Source organism: Microtus ochrogaster, chromosome 8, assembly GCF_000317375.1.
Source record: "Microtus ochrogaster isolate Prairie Vole_2 chromosome 8, MicOch1.0, whole genome shotgun sequence".
NCBI classification, from domain to species: domain Eukaryota; kingdom Metazoa; phylum Chordata; class Mammalia; order Rodentia; family Cricetidae; genus Microtus; species Microtus ochrogaster.
In genome coordinates, this window is record NC_022015.1 from 77,955,624 (window position 1) to 77,971,090 (window position 15,467).

The 15,467-nt window shown below is 36.9% G+C and overlaps 1 protein-coding gene across 4 annotated transcripts in view; it reads right to left on the reverse strand.

Moving 5' to 3' along the window:
* The window catches only part of Sorcs1 (sortilin related VPS10 domain containing receptor 1), a 506,327-nt gene that overhangs the window by 84,447 nt on the left and 406,413 nt on the right, over positions 1-15,467 (reverse strand). For all 4 annotated transcript variants that reach the window (XM_005352454.2, XM_005352456.3, XM_005352453.3 and 1 more), the window contains exons 11-16: positions 10,578-10,680; positions 10,238-10,314; positions 8,184-8,275; positions 4,845-4,952; positions 3,291-3,408; positions 1,685-1,815 (exon numbers count right to left, since the gene is read on the reverse strand). In XM_005352454.2, the coding sequence (XP_005352511.1) occupies positions 1,685-1,815; positions 3,291-3,408; positions 4,845-4,952; positions 8,184-8,275; positions 10,238-10,314; positions 10,578-10,680 (629 nt within the window). The remainder of the gene's footprint in view (positions 1-1,684; positions 1,816-3,290; positions 3,409-4,844; positions 4,953-8,183; positions 8,276-10,237; positions 10,315-10,577; positions 10,681-15,467) is intronic.

Sequence of the window (15,467 nt, forward strand, 5' to 3'; positions counted from 1 at the left end):
TCTCTCTCTCTCTCTCTCTCTCTCTCTCTCTCTCTCTTTCTTTCTCTCTCTCTTGTTTTTCCTGACAGGCTTTCTCTGTATAGCCCTGGCTATCCTGGAACTAGCTCTGTAGACCTGACTGGCCTTGAGCTCATAGAGATCCACCTGCCTCTGCCTACCAAGTGCTGGGATTAGAGGAGTACACCACCACTGCCATGCCTAGATTTTCCATTAGAAGAAATTTTTGCTCCTTTTGGAGAATGACAAGTTCACAGCACCACAGCTCAGCCAGTAATGTGCCATGTTCATCTCCTTTGCAAATTCTCCTTCAACTGGTCAGCCTTCAGAAAGAGGGATGTGATGTATGACTTAGAATCTCAAGGTAGGTATTCCTGTGGATAACTTTCTGGGTGACAGTTCCAAGAGCAGGACAGGGATAAAGAACTGTTGTTGTTGCAGTTATATAGCATTGACAGACATCCTGGTTGGGGAAGCCCATCTAGAACTCCTGTGAGTTCCACTGTTGATGAAGCCCTCATGCCCTTCAACTAAATGCGAACAGCCGCAATGCTGTTTCTTCATTTGCCTTGTTCACCAACAAGAGAAAGAAAAGATGGGTTGTTGGTTTAACAACTGGCAGACATTCTCATCACTACTAATCCAGAGAGCGTCTCAAGTGGTCTGCCATTAGAGACGCCCAACTTTTCTGTGATGGGAAATGCATGTTTGGACTGCATCTCACATGAATGACTCACATTTTAATGACTATACATATGAGCTGTTATAGGTACACAGCTAAAAACAAAATAAGAACGAATAATTTATATATGGTTCAAGTTTTGAGTGTTTATAACATTTATATAAGCATATATTTATTTCTTCCTTTAGTATATATTCTGAGATAAATAAGAAAAATGTAAGAGAGAAAGAGCAACAGAAAATGTGATTGCTTAGTTATCCATCTTCATCAATCATTTCTCAATTTCACCTGGAGATCAAACACCTACCAAAATTAATTCAAGAGCATTGCTGGCTCTTCATTATAGATTTCTGCTTAGCTAATGTCTGGGCAGAACTCTATTGCTTTCTTTAGTTGATATCTCTCAGAGTCTCGCTGCTTCTCGACTTTAAATTTATCTCTATAACCACTCAGATCACAAGGTCAAATTGAGTCCACCCTTGCAGTGAGTTTATAAATGTCACACTCTTAAGCTCTCACAAGCTGTGGATAGTTGATCACCACAGATTGAAAACTTTCAGGAACAGAGAGTTTATGCCTTTTGAAGTTATTATGCCTACCATGGATGCTAGATTCTAGGAAGATTTTATGTAGCAATAAGTGTATTTGCTCCCTGAGAACTTCAATTACTATTTCCCATGTTGTTATCTATCTACCTAAAGCAGCTCAATATAGATCTGGCCCCTCTCTTTTTTTTTTTTCTGAGAATATACCATCAATATGAAGATAATTGCCAATCATCTTGTAAGACCTCTTAAAATCCAAAGAAGAAACTGCTGTTTTTTGAAAGATATAATCACATAGCTAATAAAAAGCATGATGCTGCCAAGAGAGAATTGTATAAAGACATGAAGTCTGCCACTTAGCTCTAAGTGGATTATCACTTTTTCAAATCTAAGCTTTTATTGAGGGTTTCATGGATGTCATATTACTGAACAGCTTTGTGAAATAGCTATGGAAGCTCACCAGTCAAAATCTGCCTCTGTACAAACACAAGGCTCAGACTCCATTGCTCCTGCATATTTTCCCTGCATACACTTCCGCTCAGATTTTCGCTTCTTATATATCCTTTTGGCTCCCATGATGCATGCTTCACCCTGCAAGGAAACAAATATGGCACAAAATCGAGCACATAGTTAGACTCCTCTTTTTACATAACAATGTGGTTTGGGGAGATATTCACAAACTTTAATATAAATAAGATATTTAGGAATCCAATTTGTGCTATTGGTATTTTTCTCCTGAAGCCTATTATGAAGTATGAACACAAAGGCAGTTCCAACAATCAATGCAGATTTTTCTAATGATAGCCTCAACTCCTTATATATTCAGTAAACCTTTTTGGGCAATTGTTAGGCTTAGGGCAATAAAGGACACAACAGAATATAATGTTGCCTATAACTAATAAATTGACTGCTAACCTGTAATGATTAATTTTAGTTTAGTATAAGAAAAGATTTATAGAGTTGGTCATTTATGAGCACATGAAAGAACATTACTAAGAAACATAATATCAATTCTATCTCAATTGCTATGTTTTTCTGTATAACTTTATAGTACTAATTTTATGATCATCTGCCAGAGAAGCAAGAAAGCCAAGTTCATTCTCTTTTCCAATAAATAAAAGTTGTAATTGTTACAATGTGTAGGCACCCCAAAAAGAAAACCAGCAGCAATGTGAGTGAAAATTTCTTTGGTTTACCTCTGAATAGGGGAAGTGTTCCTTGCTAATGCTGCACACACTGTCAAATATAGCACCTTTGTATTCTGAAAAATCAGAGCAGGATTTTTAAAATCTATTTTCCCCTGTCTATACAGAGGAAACTTACTTTAACTGGCTCCATTTCACATCATGAGTAAATACTTCACTCAGTCAGAGTATAGCAGGTAAATGTTTCACTTCCTGAATATAAGCATGACTTCTTAGTGGGCACCTCCATTATATCCCTTAAATTGTCTGCAAGCCTGACATCTATATTGGGAAATCAAAAAGAGAAGATCTCATCCACGGATTTTGATGAGATGTATAACTAAGGGAGATGATGTAGGAAGTCAGTGTTCTATTAGCAATTTCACATTCTTATGCCATAAGTATCTTGGAGGAAGCAAGAGGCACTCTAGACTCCTAAGTAATCACAGTAATGTAAAGGGACTTCTTTGGCATCACTCACCCAGCATACTTTGATGATTTTATGCCTTAGCTGTGTCTGCATTGTTCATTGAAACTGAAAAACCAACCCTCACTATTGCGTCTTTCATGCAGCCCTATGCTATGCTCAGACAAATTATGTTTGCATCTCAGTTCTGAGTTCATATTTCATTTTGAGGTATAAATCTAAGCTAAGCATATTTTAATTTTTATTCCATTGTATCTTATCATAAATAAAACAGAAACAACTTCACAACAGGATATAAATGTTGAGGTAGATTATGCTGTGAGACATAAAACGTAGAAGAATGAAATGGACAACATGGACTTGAGAACTCCAATTCTTAAGCCATAAGGAGTAGTTGTTTTTCATATATCCTCTGCCTACTTCCCACAGTACATGTTCATCTCTCTAACTCCTACCTGACTGTGCAACTGCCAAGGTCTGTAGTCTTCTTCAGCACAGCGTCTATCAAAAATGGACTTATAATCCACTTTGACAAGCTGCCATTCGGAGCGGTGGCTGAAATGTCCAAACACTCTGCAGGGTTTACAGTGATAGATAAGAGTCACAATCATGAAAACAACAACAGTTTAACAACAGCTTGCATTAATTTGTCTGCTGTGAAGATGACACACTGTGAGCCACATTACATGGATCACATCCCCTCACTGTTGAGAACATTTATGAAGACGATCTTATCACTGACTGCACTTTGCAGACAGATAAATTGAGGCTCAAAGATTTTTTTGTCAACACATAATTAACATTCATATCACTAGCAACTGGGAAGGAAAGCCAGATTCTAAAATAGTTGATTCAAAGACACAAGAATGGTTTAGAAAAACAACTGAAGAATGCTGTATTCTAGGTGGTCCAATATATATTTCTAGATGGTTTTGTTACTATATCTAGTCCATGGCTTCCATATCCTTTACCTTTTTGTAAGGTCCTACAGAAAGTGGACAAGAGGACCAAGTAATCACAATTCCTCTTACTTTTTAAACCATGCTCTCCTGCAGGGATTCAGTTAGTTAGTATAGAATTTAGTCACTAGACAGTGTAGACAAAGTAGTCTTTCAGATCAGCATAGACATAGCCTACAAAGTAGCCTTTCAGATCAACTTTGCTGTATGTGAAACAATATTTTGAAAACATAAATATTGAATAAAAGTGAGCTACTTAATATACTTCGGATCTAGTTGTATTTGCCATGTATAAAAGTGAAAATGTGACTACTAGGCATAGTAGATTAAGTAGATTATTCTTATCTTTTCTCACTGCTAAAAGTGAGGAGGTTTAAATGTATGACAATTTTTCACTTTGAGTTTGACATTTTTACTTATTTCTCATTCAACTACTTTGGAATTATCTATCTTTACAGATTTTCCATGATCCATTTTCTAAGAGCAGGGAATATCACAGTTACATATTTCAAATTCAAAGTTCAAGTTTTGAAACCCACAGTCAGTTAAGTCATTAATCAAGTCTTTCATGAATTAATGATCATTACTTTCCAGACAAGAATGAATGTAAATTAAATTTTTGCAAAGCCAGATGCTCTCATAACCATAATATGTCCATATCCTTAATATGTCTCATAATAATTTAGTGCAAGAAGTCAGGGGAAAATAAAATGTCATCATCTTAAAGGTCTAGAATTTTCTACATCTGTAGTATGCACAGTATTATTACATTTTAAAAAATACATAGCTTTATTTTCTATTAAGACAGCTATTATTAATTTACCTAAACTCATTGAGTACGGAAAGAAATGATCAGAGCCTTTCCCTACCATCCTTTAGCTTGGGTCTTCAAAAATAGTTCGCATTTTTTTTTCTTCTTTGCTGGAGGTTGTTGAAGTACAATGTATCAACATTCCTAACAACTTCCCAAGTAACAGTAACAAATCCAACAGACCACTGAAAAACACATCTCTAGGTCATAATGAGATGGGATAATACCATACTACTTACGTCATGATTAGTGTCTCTTCTCCAGGCTCCCCCAGAACTCCATCCACAAAAAGTGGAATGGATGTGAAACTGTATTTACTCCAAGATCGCCCTTCATCAAAACTCAACCTAATGGCAGAACAGTTTGACAGTCATCACATATCAAATGGAAAAGGTGACATCTCTGTGTAAGGAAAGATGTTAGTCACCAGCACAGAAAGTAATACCACACTGAGACTTCATTACAAATAAGTATACTTATTTACATCAAAAGACAGAAATAGAGATACTCAAGCTATTATGACAAGACGTGTTGGGGTATGAACAAGGGAGAATCGAATGAATTAGGAATAGTCTAATAGCAGCCAGTAATATAGATATCTTTTAAGTTCTTACACCTCATGGGACTATCTTCAAATCTGCAAGAAAGTTTGACAAAAATTAAATAAATCTATCCCAAAATTACCAACTCATGAATAAGTCCCACTTATATTACATAAATCCTTACTGATCTCACTGGAATGCCTATGGAAGCACAGGCTGATGAAGGCAAGAGAAGTCTGCATTTCTGGTGGTCTATTATAACATAAATGCCTGTGTTCTCTTCAAAATCCATATGTTAAAAATTGCATCACTAATGATATTAGAAAATAGATACTTGGATAAAAATAGATCTAAAGGGTAGAGTCCTCAGTGTTTTGGGACAATTGTTTTGTACCCTGGAAAGATTTGTCACTTGTATTGGTTTAATAAAATGCTGATTGACCAATCACCAGGCAGGTAGTGTAGGTGGGGCAACCAAGCAGTCAGTATAGGCTGGCTGACCAGAACAGGAGAATTCTGGGAAGAGAAAAGGCTTAGTCTGCAGTTGTACCACAGACATAGGGGGAGCAAGATGAGAATGCCTCACTGATAAAAGCATCTGTATGTTTCTTTGGGACTGAATGGCTGTGAAACCTCTATCAAACATAATTGGATGGTAGGTTAGTATGACCTTGCTCACACTAACCATAATAGTGAATAGTAGAGCGAATACTTGTGAGATATTACTTGTAGGCAATTGACATTGGTATAGATTCTTGTATATTTACACAAATTCAAGTTATATTAAATATGCTCCTATTTCTGTTTATAATATTGTACACTAGAGAAAGTTATTTTGTTATATTGTAAGCATGCATGCTTCTGATATTTTGCATATTGATGCAATTTTAGAATATATTTATAATATTGCACTGTACATTTCTACCTCTGATCAAGATAATTATACATGGTTTACATTTTGGAGTCATTGTCCTCATTTGCTACACAGCTGTTTAAAAATTAATATTCTAATATAAAGTCTTAGTCTTTAAGCTACATATGAATTAAGTATGATAGGTCTATCATCATCCATGTTTGCATATTTATGGTTAGACTAACCAGGTTCTTTAAATACATAGAGACTGTATTCCGTGTGGATAGGTAATCTTCAGCTATTTCAAAGAACTGTAGAATATGGCATTTTAAATAATTTAGGGTTCTGTTGACCTGAAACACAATTGCTCCTGGCAGCACCAATCTATCCCTGAGAGAATGCTGAGCACCAAAGACACTCGACTTGGAGCTTGTTTTCCTCTTGACAAAAATGGCCTTTGGGCAAGGAACTGCCCATGCCTCAACCACTGACAAAACACACAGTGTCAGGACAAGACAAAAAGGATAAAAGAAAAAAACTGCCAAACCTTGCCAAGACAGGGTAAGATTGTTCTGAAATTTTCTTGCCTCCAAAAATGGTCTGTCAGTTATTCTAGTCCTTAACCAAAGATGGTTGCTGCAACACTGCAAATGAGACTTTGGGTGATTGCCCAAGTAGCCCGTTGTCTCTCTCACTTATTGCACATTTTGGAAGTTGTTTGATTGCATTCCTGTCTACTCAAGTAATATTATTTCTCTTCTCAGGTCTTCAATGGGGTTGAAGACTAGATAGTCATAGTTACTTACCTCTCATGACTTGACCAGCTATTTCTAATACAAGACTTAGAATCCTCAGGATAAGATAATTAGTGAGATTATTGTTTATGCTGGTTGTAATTTTAATTTTTATACTTGATATCTGCTCTTATTGTATATAGTTTTGTATTAGGCTTAGAACACTTTTATTTAAACAAAAGCGAGAGGTGCTGTGGAACTCTTTCAGCCAATAGCTTTTAAAATACCAGTCCACTTGGGTGTGGCCTCATACTATAAATGCCAACATAAGACCTGTACACTCTCTCCCAGCTTCTGGATATGTTTCCTGTTCCCCATTCGTCAGAGGATTGTAATCTGTGAGTCTACCTCTAAATAAATAATCTTTTTTTATTATGCTCAATTCTGAGTGAGTATGGGATTATTTTACAGCATGCATCATTACCTCAGAAATGGAAGTATTGTCTTAAGAAAAGGGCTTGGACTGTCTTTTCTTTTTTGTTATGTGGAAACACAGGAACAAGGCACTATTTAGGGATTCAAAAGTAGTTGTTCAGCTGAAATGGACATGGCCAGCATTAGTGTCTTATACTTCAAGCTCACAAAACTATGAAGAAATAAATTTCTCCTGTTCATGAGTTATCTTGTTATGGTATTTGGTAACAGAACCTGAGCACTAACTGAGACAACTGAATGAGAGGGTGTGTTTTATTCTGTCTTTCCCTGTAGATGCCTTTCCTCAGGACCAACCTTTGAAGTTTTCTCCTAAGGTCATTAATATAATAAAAGATGGAAGGAAAATCAGGCTTTTGATTTTTCACAAGCAAAATATTCAGTGGAACACTTCCAAATATGAATAAATAAATTTGTTGGAAACCCCTGTAGACATTTGGCCTTGCACATTGATCAATAAAAGAAACAAGTATATTTGAGGAATGTCACCTCATTAAAGGGAAGTAAGGAAGTATCACGGGTGAAACAAGGTAAGAGCAGAATAATCATGAACTGCAAGTCTCCATGTGGGATGCACAAAACTGTGTATATACTCAACTTCATGAGAGGCTGCTAGGGATGGGGGATTGTAAATACTGTCCTCTGCTGAGAAATTACGGGAGAGTGCGAATGAGGCTGTCCAGCTGATGGCGCTGAGGAACTACGAAACTGATGCATGCATTGTCACATTTGAACACCATAATGCAGGTGTTCTTGTAGGAGCAGAAACACTTGCCCATCCTTCTGTTTGCCCCAATTTCCTCTTTCCAAAGTCTTAGGCTACAATCTTACTTCAGTGGAACAAACATGAAATTATGTGGTAGTTAGAACAAACATAGTTGTTGTGTGATGGCCGATTCAAATGCTGGCCTGGATAAAATGGCCATATGCATCTTTCTACGCTAGAAGTAGCCTTACCAAAGGTGACGAATTGGGAGAGATGTGTGTTTCATAGCAACCAGGACTCCACCTTGATCTAAGTACAAAATACTGTGCTCTTCTTCAAAGATCTGGATGAGAAAAAGAAGAAGACATAGGCACACAATGACATTACATCTGCACCTGGTATCCAGGGTATGGAGAATCAGTCTAGGCAGGAGATTAAAATCTCTCACATAGCAACAGGTTTCCCTAAGCTTTGAGAAAATGTAAGCAAAAAGACAATGCTTCTCGACATGCGCTACATCTATCACTGATACTAAATAAAATAATTTAATAGTTCTACAAAATAAATTTTAAGCATGAACGGCACCTATTCATGTTTTTATTCCCATATTGTGCAGTACTTATCAGTTCCTATTTCTGAAGATGATGCCAGAGCACAGGGAAACTGTAAGTAGTGTACATATATAGATGGAAGGAACCTTGGCGACAGTTTAGTACAACATTCTCATTCATATACTAAGATTTGCAGAGTGGGAATGCACAAATAACAATGGGTGAAGCTGAGGCTCACTGCACCGTATTGACCTTTTCAGATGTAATTATCTAATATCTTCAAATTCTCACACTTGATCAAAAGAGATGTTTTCTCATTTGACTCATAGATATCCTTCCAAGTGATAAGTAGCTCTAATCAAGACAAAATCATTAACTTTGGTCACATTTAAAATGGAGTCATTCATAAAATGTGGAAAAATGAATCTAAAATCAAATGGAGACAATCTCTAAATTTTTCTATATAAAATGCTTTCTGGGTTCTCAGTTAAAATGTTATGATGGACTCATCTAAAGTTATACTAGAGACATAATCTCTCTCTTTAATCTTTTCAGTAAGTGTGTGTGTGTGTGTGTGTGTGAGAGAGAGAGAGAGAGAGAGAGAGAGAGAGAGAGAGAGAAAGAGAGAGAAATGCATGAGGCCAGAAGAAGGTATTGAACTCCTTGAAGCTGAAGTTATAGGTGGTCATGAATTTCTGGATGTGGGTGTTAGGGGACCAAATTTTGGGTCTCTAAAGTGCAGAAAGGAACTTAATCACATAGCCACTTTTCAGTCTCATTAATTCTTATGCATAATATATGACCTCTACCTGTATCGGGAGAGTTCTATGTCTCAGAAAGAAAGAAATGGAATCCTGAGGAATCCTGACACTGTTCCCCCAAGATTTCCTTAAGGTTGTTCATCTTCTTTCAGACCCCCAAAATTTCTTCTGTACTCTTTTATCAAAATATGCAATACCATTGAGGGATTAAAACTAAGAAAGAACATTGGGCTATCAGGTCCTCCTCCTCTTTTTACTTTCATGAAATTGAAAGTTAAGTGAACCCGTTGTTAAGTATAATTACCTGTGCACTAGATTTCAATTTACAGTGCTAGTTATTGTATGATAATTAAGCACCAGAGGCTTATTAAAACATATTTATTGAGGTGTAACAGTCATACATTAGGCTTGTTGTGATAGCTAAACCTCATTAAATGCCTGCTTTATAAGCTGTCAAATTTCTAATTTTCATTCAGAAGAAAGGTGGGAGGCAGCTAAGCTAAGCACATTGGTTTGAAGTGGCTCCATTTGTGTTTATTGACCATATGTAGTCTGAGAATTATTACTCGGTCATTTACACATGAGATTTAAACAATGCAGAATGCCAACTGGGTAATGGCTATTTTTGCTTCTCTTTGAGGCAAGGAGAATTTATAAAGACAACTAAGTTTTACATGTGCAATCCACTCAGAAGGATCTAAGTTTCTTACATGAGGGACTCAGGGATTCAATTTTCTTTTGCATAAAAATGCCTTCCTACTTGATTTCAGATGCATTTAGGTATGGACCCATGATACGAAATATCTTTATCAAAGGATAAAAACATCAACCTTTAGAAATTTGGTTTAGTTCATTTCAAACTTGCATTAAAAGGAGAAAATGAAATACACTTTTTCATGTCAGAATGCTGTCTTTAGGTTTCTAGATTTGAAATAAGTTGAACTATGACCTAGAACTTGAGCAGACCAACCTAGACCAAGGGTATTTTCTTACCTGCCTCCAAGTGTTCCCTGCGTCTGAAGAGACAAACATGCTGATGTCGCTGTCTGACAGTTCAGAACCTATATTACCTAGAAAGAGTGCAGGGCCATTACTGGGAGGAAGATTCTGAAAGAGTCAAGAACAGATGACATCAACAGTCTGCACTGCCTAGATGGATTTCAACTATAAACTTTCTATCTAAGCAAGGATTTTCAGTAAACTTGCTTCAGGTCAATGGTTTAGTTGACTTTCAAAAATATTTTTATCTTGCTCATGAAATTCCAACCACAGATGTCTAGTTTCTTAAGATAAACACATATACAATAGTAAGCAGAGCATTCACGCATCTTACCTGAAGCGACTATAATACTTGGGGCTGTGTCCCTGCTGGCAATGATCCCAGAGGTGTAGGGATTCTCAGAGACCTTGAGATGAAGGTGTAGTGAGCAATAAGGCTAGGAGGAAGAGAACTGAAGGTCATATATGCACAAAATCAACATGGCCACTCGAAACATAGATTCTACAGCAAGGAAAATTGCTACAAATTCAGGGTCAACCTGATCTACAGAGTATGTTTGAGGGATTCCTAGAGAGACCCTATCTCACTTTTGTAAAGTAAACATAAAACAAAATGAACTAAAAGACCTAGATTCAGAACATCTAATCTATCTGTCTATCTATCCATTTAGCTATGTATCCAGTCTGTCTTCCATCTATGAACATCTTCTACCCATTGCACTCATCCATCCACCAACTCATCAATATTGTGTTCTTAAATGTCTATTGTTAACCAAGTATATGACGTCTGTTAGGTGGATATAAAGAAAACATCACCAAACAGTCCTAATTTACCTAAATTATATTTATATGATAAACTTTCTAACAACTGTAAAATGCTAGTCAGAACTCATTAAACAATTATGAACCAAAATTTGATTTCTGCCATTACAGACTTTAAAAAAAAAAAAAGAAAGGACATGAGATCTTTCTATTGGTCACTGGGTTAAAACAAAGTATTTTAGTGCTCCTAATAAAGACAAAAATAAAACATTATAAAACTCTAGATGGTAAAGAGACACTGGGCAGTTTGGTGTTAAGACTGGCTCTTAAGAGACAATACAGCCTGAGGGAGGATGGGAAGGTGATATGACCAAGGTATTTGAGGGGACATTTGGGACATGAGCAATACCAATAACAAAGAACAAGAGGAGAATTGATAGACTATCACAGTATGTATCCAAGGAAGACTAAAGGAACAAAGAAACATGATGCTAAGAAAAGGGGATGAGTTGACCTAGGAGAACTTGAGAGATCAATTGGCAGCTGAGCCATTAAATACCACAGAACATGGTCTCAGCATAGAAAATTCTGTATGAGATGTGAAACTGCCCTAACATCTGCAAACAAATGGCACAGTGTCATCACCAGATTCTGATTCTTTTTCAATGAATATGTATTAATTATACAAACTAATGAGTTTCATCACTGCCATGTACACAACACACTTTAATCATCTTTATCCCTTCACTTATCCAAATTTTAATTTTGCTCATTACAAAAATAATTTTTGTAGACAAAATGCAGTAGCAATAAAATTTAAATGAAAATGTTAGGCAATTGTTTATGTGTGCTTAGGGGGGTTGGTCAAATTCTCTGATTAAGAAATCAATAGTTTCTCAAAAGTGGATAGTATTTCTTTATATAAATTTTGTTGATAGTACTCCATATACTGAACTGTCAAAAACACAAGCTTGTGTTTGAACCTCAGTTTCCTTCGTCTCTTAGCAAGATTGCTTCCTAATCTTATTGAGTTGAGTTTTGGGAATCACCAGTGTATCTCAGCTATGACTTTTATTCTTCTCTGTAAGTCTCAGTCGGAAAATATTCAGAGAACTTCTGAAATGCAATGATTAAATTTCTAGAGGATGGTGGAAATGACAAAGCAAAACTGAAACTCAGGAATAAAAGCAGCCAAACACTGCAAAATGAAATCACAGATCACAATAGTGTAGCAGAACTCTCACTAACAGCACGGAAAGTACAGCCCTGAAGGAACAATGAATTACTGGTTCTGCATGAAAATCCTATGCAAAGTTTCAAGGAGAGTTTCATGCTCATAACATTCTGAAGAGGAACACATAGCTCTAAAACAGAAGGAACCAAATACTAAGCTTCTTTATACCCATCAGGAAGACGAGAGGAACCAAGAGCAATGTTGTGGGACACCTAGACATGCTACGACAAGAAGAATGGATCCATCATACCTTGGAAACTTTCCTATCATATGTAGATTACATATTTCCTTTTGTCTGATTTACCAACATTTATTTTACTATGAGTAATCCTGAATGGTCTGTTTCAGGTATGGTATAATTTTATCTTTCTCAGACACTCTAGAAATAAAAACAAATCAGGTTCTATACTGCATCTCATATGGAATCTTGCATATAATTTATAGCATTCCAGAGAGTGTCATATAGCCTGGGTATTATCTCTAGACATAGAGATTTCATGGAGTGCCATTTAAATCACTTAACAGAGCACTAGATTCATGTACAAGGGAGTGTCCAGGTCACAGTCTTGAGCCAGTCACTTGCAGCAATTGAAAGATTATGAGGCTCAGTTGACATCTGAGCCAGTAATTATTTGGTATGGAAGTGTGTGATAACAAAGAGAAAAGAGCATTTCAATCAGCTATCTCAGACCTGCTCTCTAGCCCTGGCTTTCAGAGGGCCAAGGCATTAAGTTGAGAAGCAAAGGCACAAATGATCTCACTGACTTGGCCTCCTCTCTCATATTTGTAGTCTTGGATTGCCCCCAGCTGGTACACAGAGAATTTTCTATGTCATATTTTTCTGTTTCTTTCATTTTCTTTATCAAACAGTTTATATGGCTGACTCCAATGTCTCAAGAAAATCAAGAGAAAGTGACTGTACTTTAGTTAACATTTTGTATTTGGCCTGTTGTGTCAAAAGTTATTCCATGACAAACCACTGTCGGGCATATTATAAGGACCATCACGCTGTTCTGAGTCTTTGGAGGACATGGAAAACAGCTTCTGAATTCTCATGTACAATTTGGCCAGGAAGGGGCACTTAGTGTTTCTTTTTCCCCCTTTCTTTTTGCCTTTATTTATTTAAAATGTCTTTAATTTGCTCATGGGCAAATAGGTGTGGAGGATATACACTCTGCTGCTCCTTACAGCTGCAGTTGCTGCAGTGATCTCTGCAGTGTCATCTCCAACACAATAAAGAACAGGACGTTTCAGGTTTCAAGGGTGCTTCCTGATATCTTTTCCCTTCCTTCCATACAAAGCAAAGAGAAGCATGTACACTGATACCAACCATGTTCTAGCAGCTGGCTTACAGAAGATGGGTCACCAGTATCCACAGTCAGAAACTGCCCTTTGTGTCCTTCATCTACTTAACAGACATGATATATTATGAATCTTTCTAGTGGCTCTGAGATACTGGCTTCTTAGTCTCTAATGTTATCCTACTGAGGCACAGGATATCTTGAGAATCAGAAGCTCATGGAAGGCCATAGAAATGGAAGAAATGCATGTGCAGAGTCCCATCTGATTTTAGGGAATTCCCAAACCCATTACCTCCAGATCAAATTACCTTTCTTTCCTACCCTGATCTTTTCTTTTATCTAACAAAACTATTTTGACAAGAGTATGTGTTCCATAAATACTCAGTGGGACTAAATTAACACATTGTTTCTTCATCAATACTTATCATTCAATCCTTCTGTCTAACTGAAATGTTGTACCCACCAATCATTTTGTTTATTTTTTTTTTTAATCATTGCTTTTCTGAGCCGTGGTCTCAGTTTTAGCCCCTTTAGGCATCCTTTGATTCAATCTTCCCCTTTACAGAACTTCCCTGGTTTTTTCTTTGTTTGTTTTGTTTCATAGAATATCCTATGTTAACAGATATTTTGCTCCTTAATGTTGAGAACACCACTGCTTACATCTCATAGGTTAGTAGCAAATCATATTTGTCGTTTGGTTGCTGCTTACTATACTTATCACAGCTTTTCTGTGGTCCATTAATTATCTTCTGTGTTTCAAGTACAATGGGGAATCACCTGGTGCTAAAAGACACTTGTCCAATAAAGATATGAACTTAAAAAACTATTAGGGTTGATTTAATAAAGAACCAGTCCAAAAGTCTACTTTTCCCCCTCCACCCTCTGTAATAACAGCTTTTACATCTTACACTCAGGGCAACTCATTTCCATAGCTACTAATGTGAAGGTTATACCATAAACACAGGTCAGAACTTTCAATAGGCCCAAGACAGCCACTAAGTCCCCAAACAGCATTCTCATCACTTCCTCAAGCACACATGATTTTGTATGTTTCTTATTCTAAATTATAGCAAATAATTCATTTTGTATTCAGTAAAGATTGAATCACAAAGAAGAAGGAGTTATCTAACCATGGGACATCCAGTACCACTTCAGTTCAACACAATGGAGTCCTGGAGTCTACAGGAATCTCTCACAGCACTCCCTCTCAGCTCCAGATTGAAAATTAAAAAAAAAAAGTAAAATGATTATAAAGAAGCCAAGGTCTCTTTGCACAGAACCCTGCGCTTTTCCGCGAAGGCCCAAGCATCTGTCAGAGTCTTGGGTATGCCCCCACATTGCCTCTGAGGAGCCCAAGTCTCGGGCTTTGGTGATGACTATGACCTGCAATACCCTATCTAATTGTTCAATGCAGTCTTCAGAAGAAAGACATCTCAGCTGAGTCTCTGGGCAATCAGTCTGAAAGTCCTAAAAATATAGCCCCAAATTACTCTGGATGTCTTATTCTATAGAATGCATCTTGCTGGGGACATTCCATTTGGGACTGTAATTCAGGACTTGTTCACATTTGTAACCGCCCCGCTGGAAAGTCTCTTCTCTAATCACTGGTCTCTGCTTTTAGTGACACTGCCACTGTCCAAGTACTACAACATAAAATCGCTTTTTTATCTCAGCTGCCACTGCCTCCCAAGCCTTAGAAGCTTTCTTTTCTTTCCTACTTTCTTTCTTTTCAGTTGAGGTGTCCTGTAGTTCAAAGATTTTTCTCTCCTATTTTGTGCCTTTGGGATGATTTTTTAAACTGATTTCGCCTCTTTTCCTTTGTCAGCTTTCCTTTCTTTCTTTACTCTGTTTCCTGGTTTTTAAAAGTTTATGTTAAACTTCTTTGAGTAACAAGATTAATGAAGGAGGAAGGCCCATAGACTCCTGG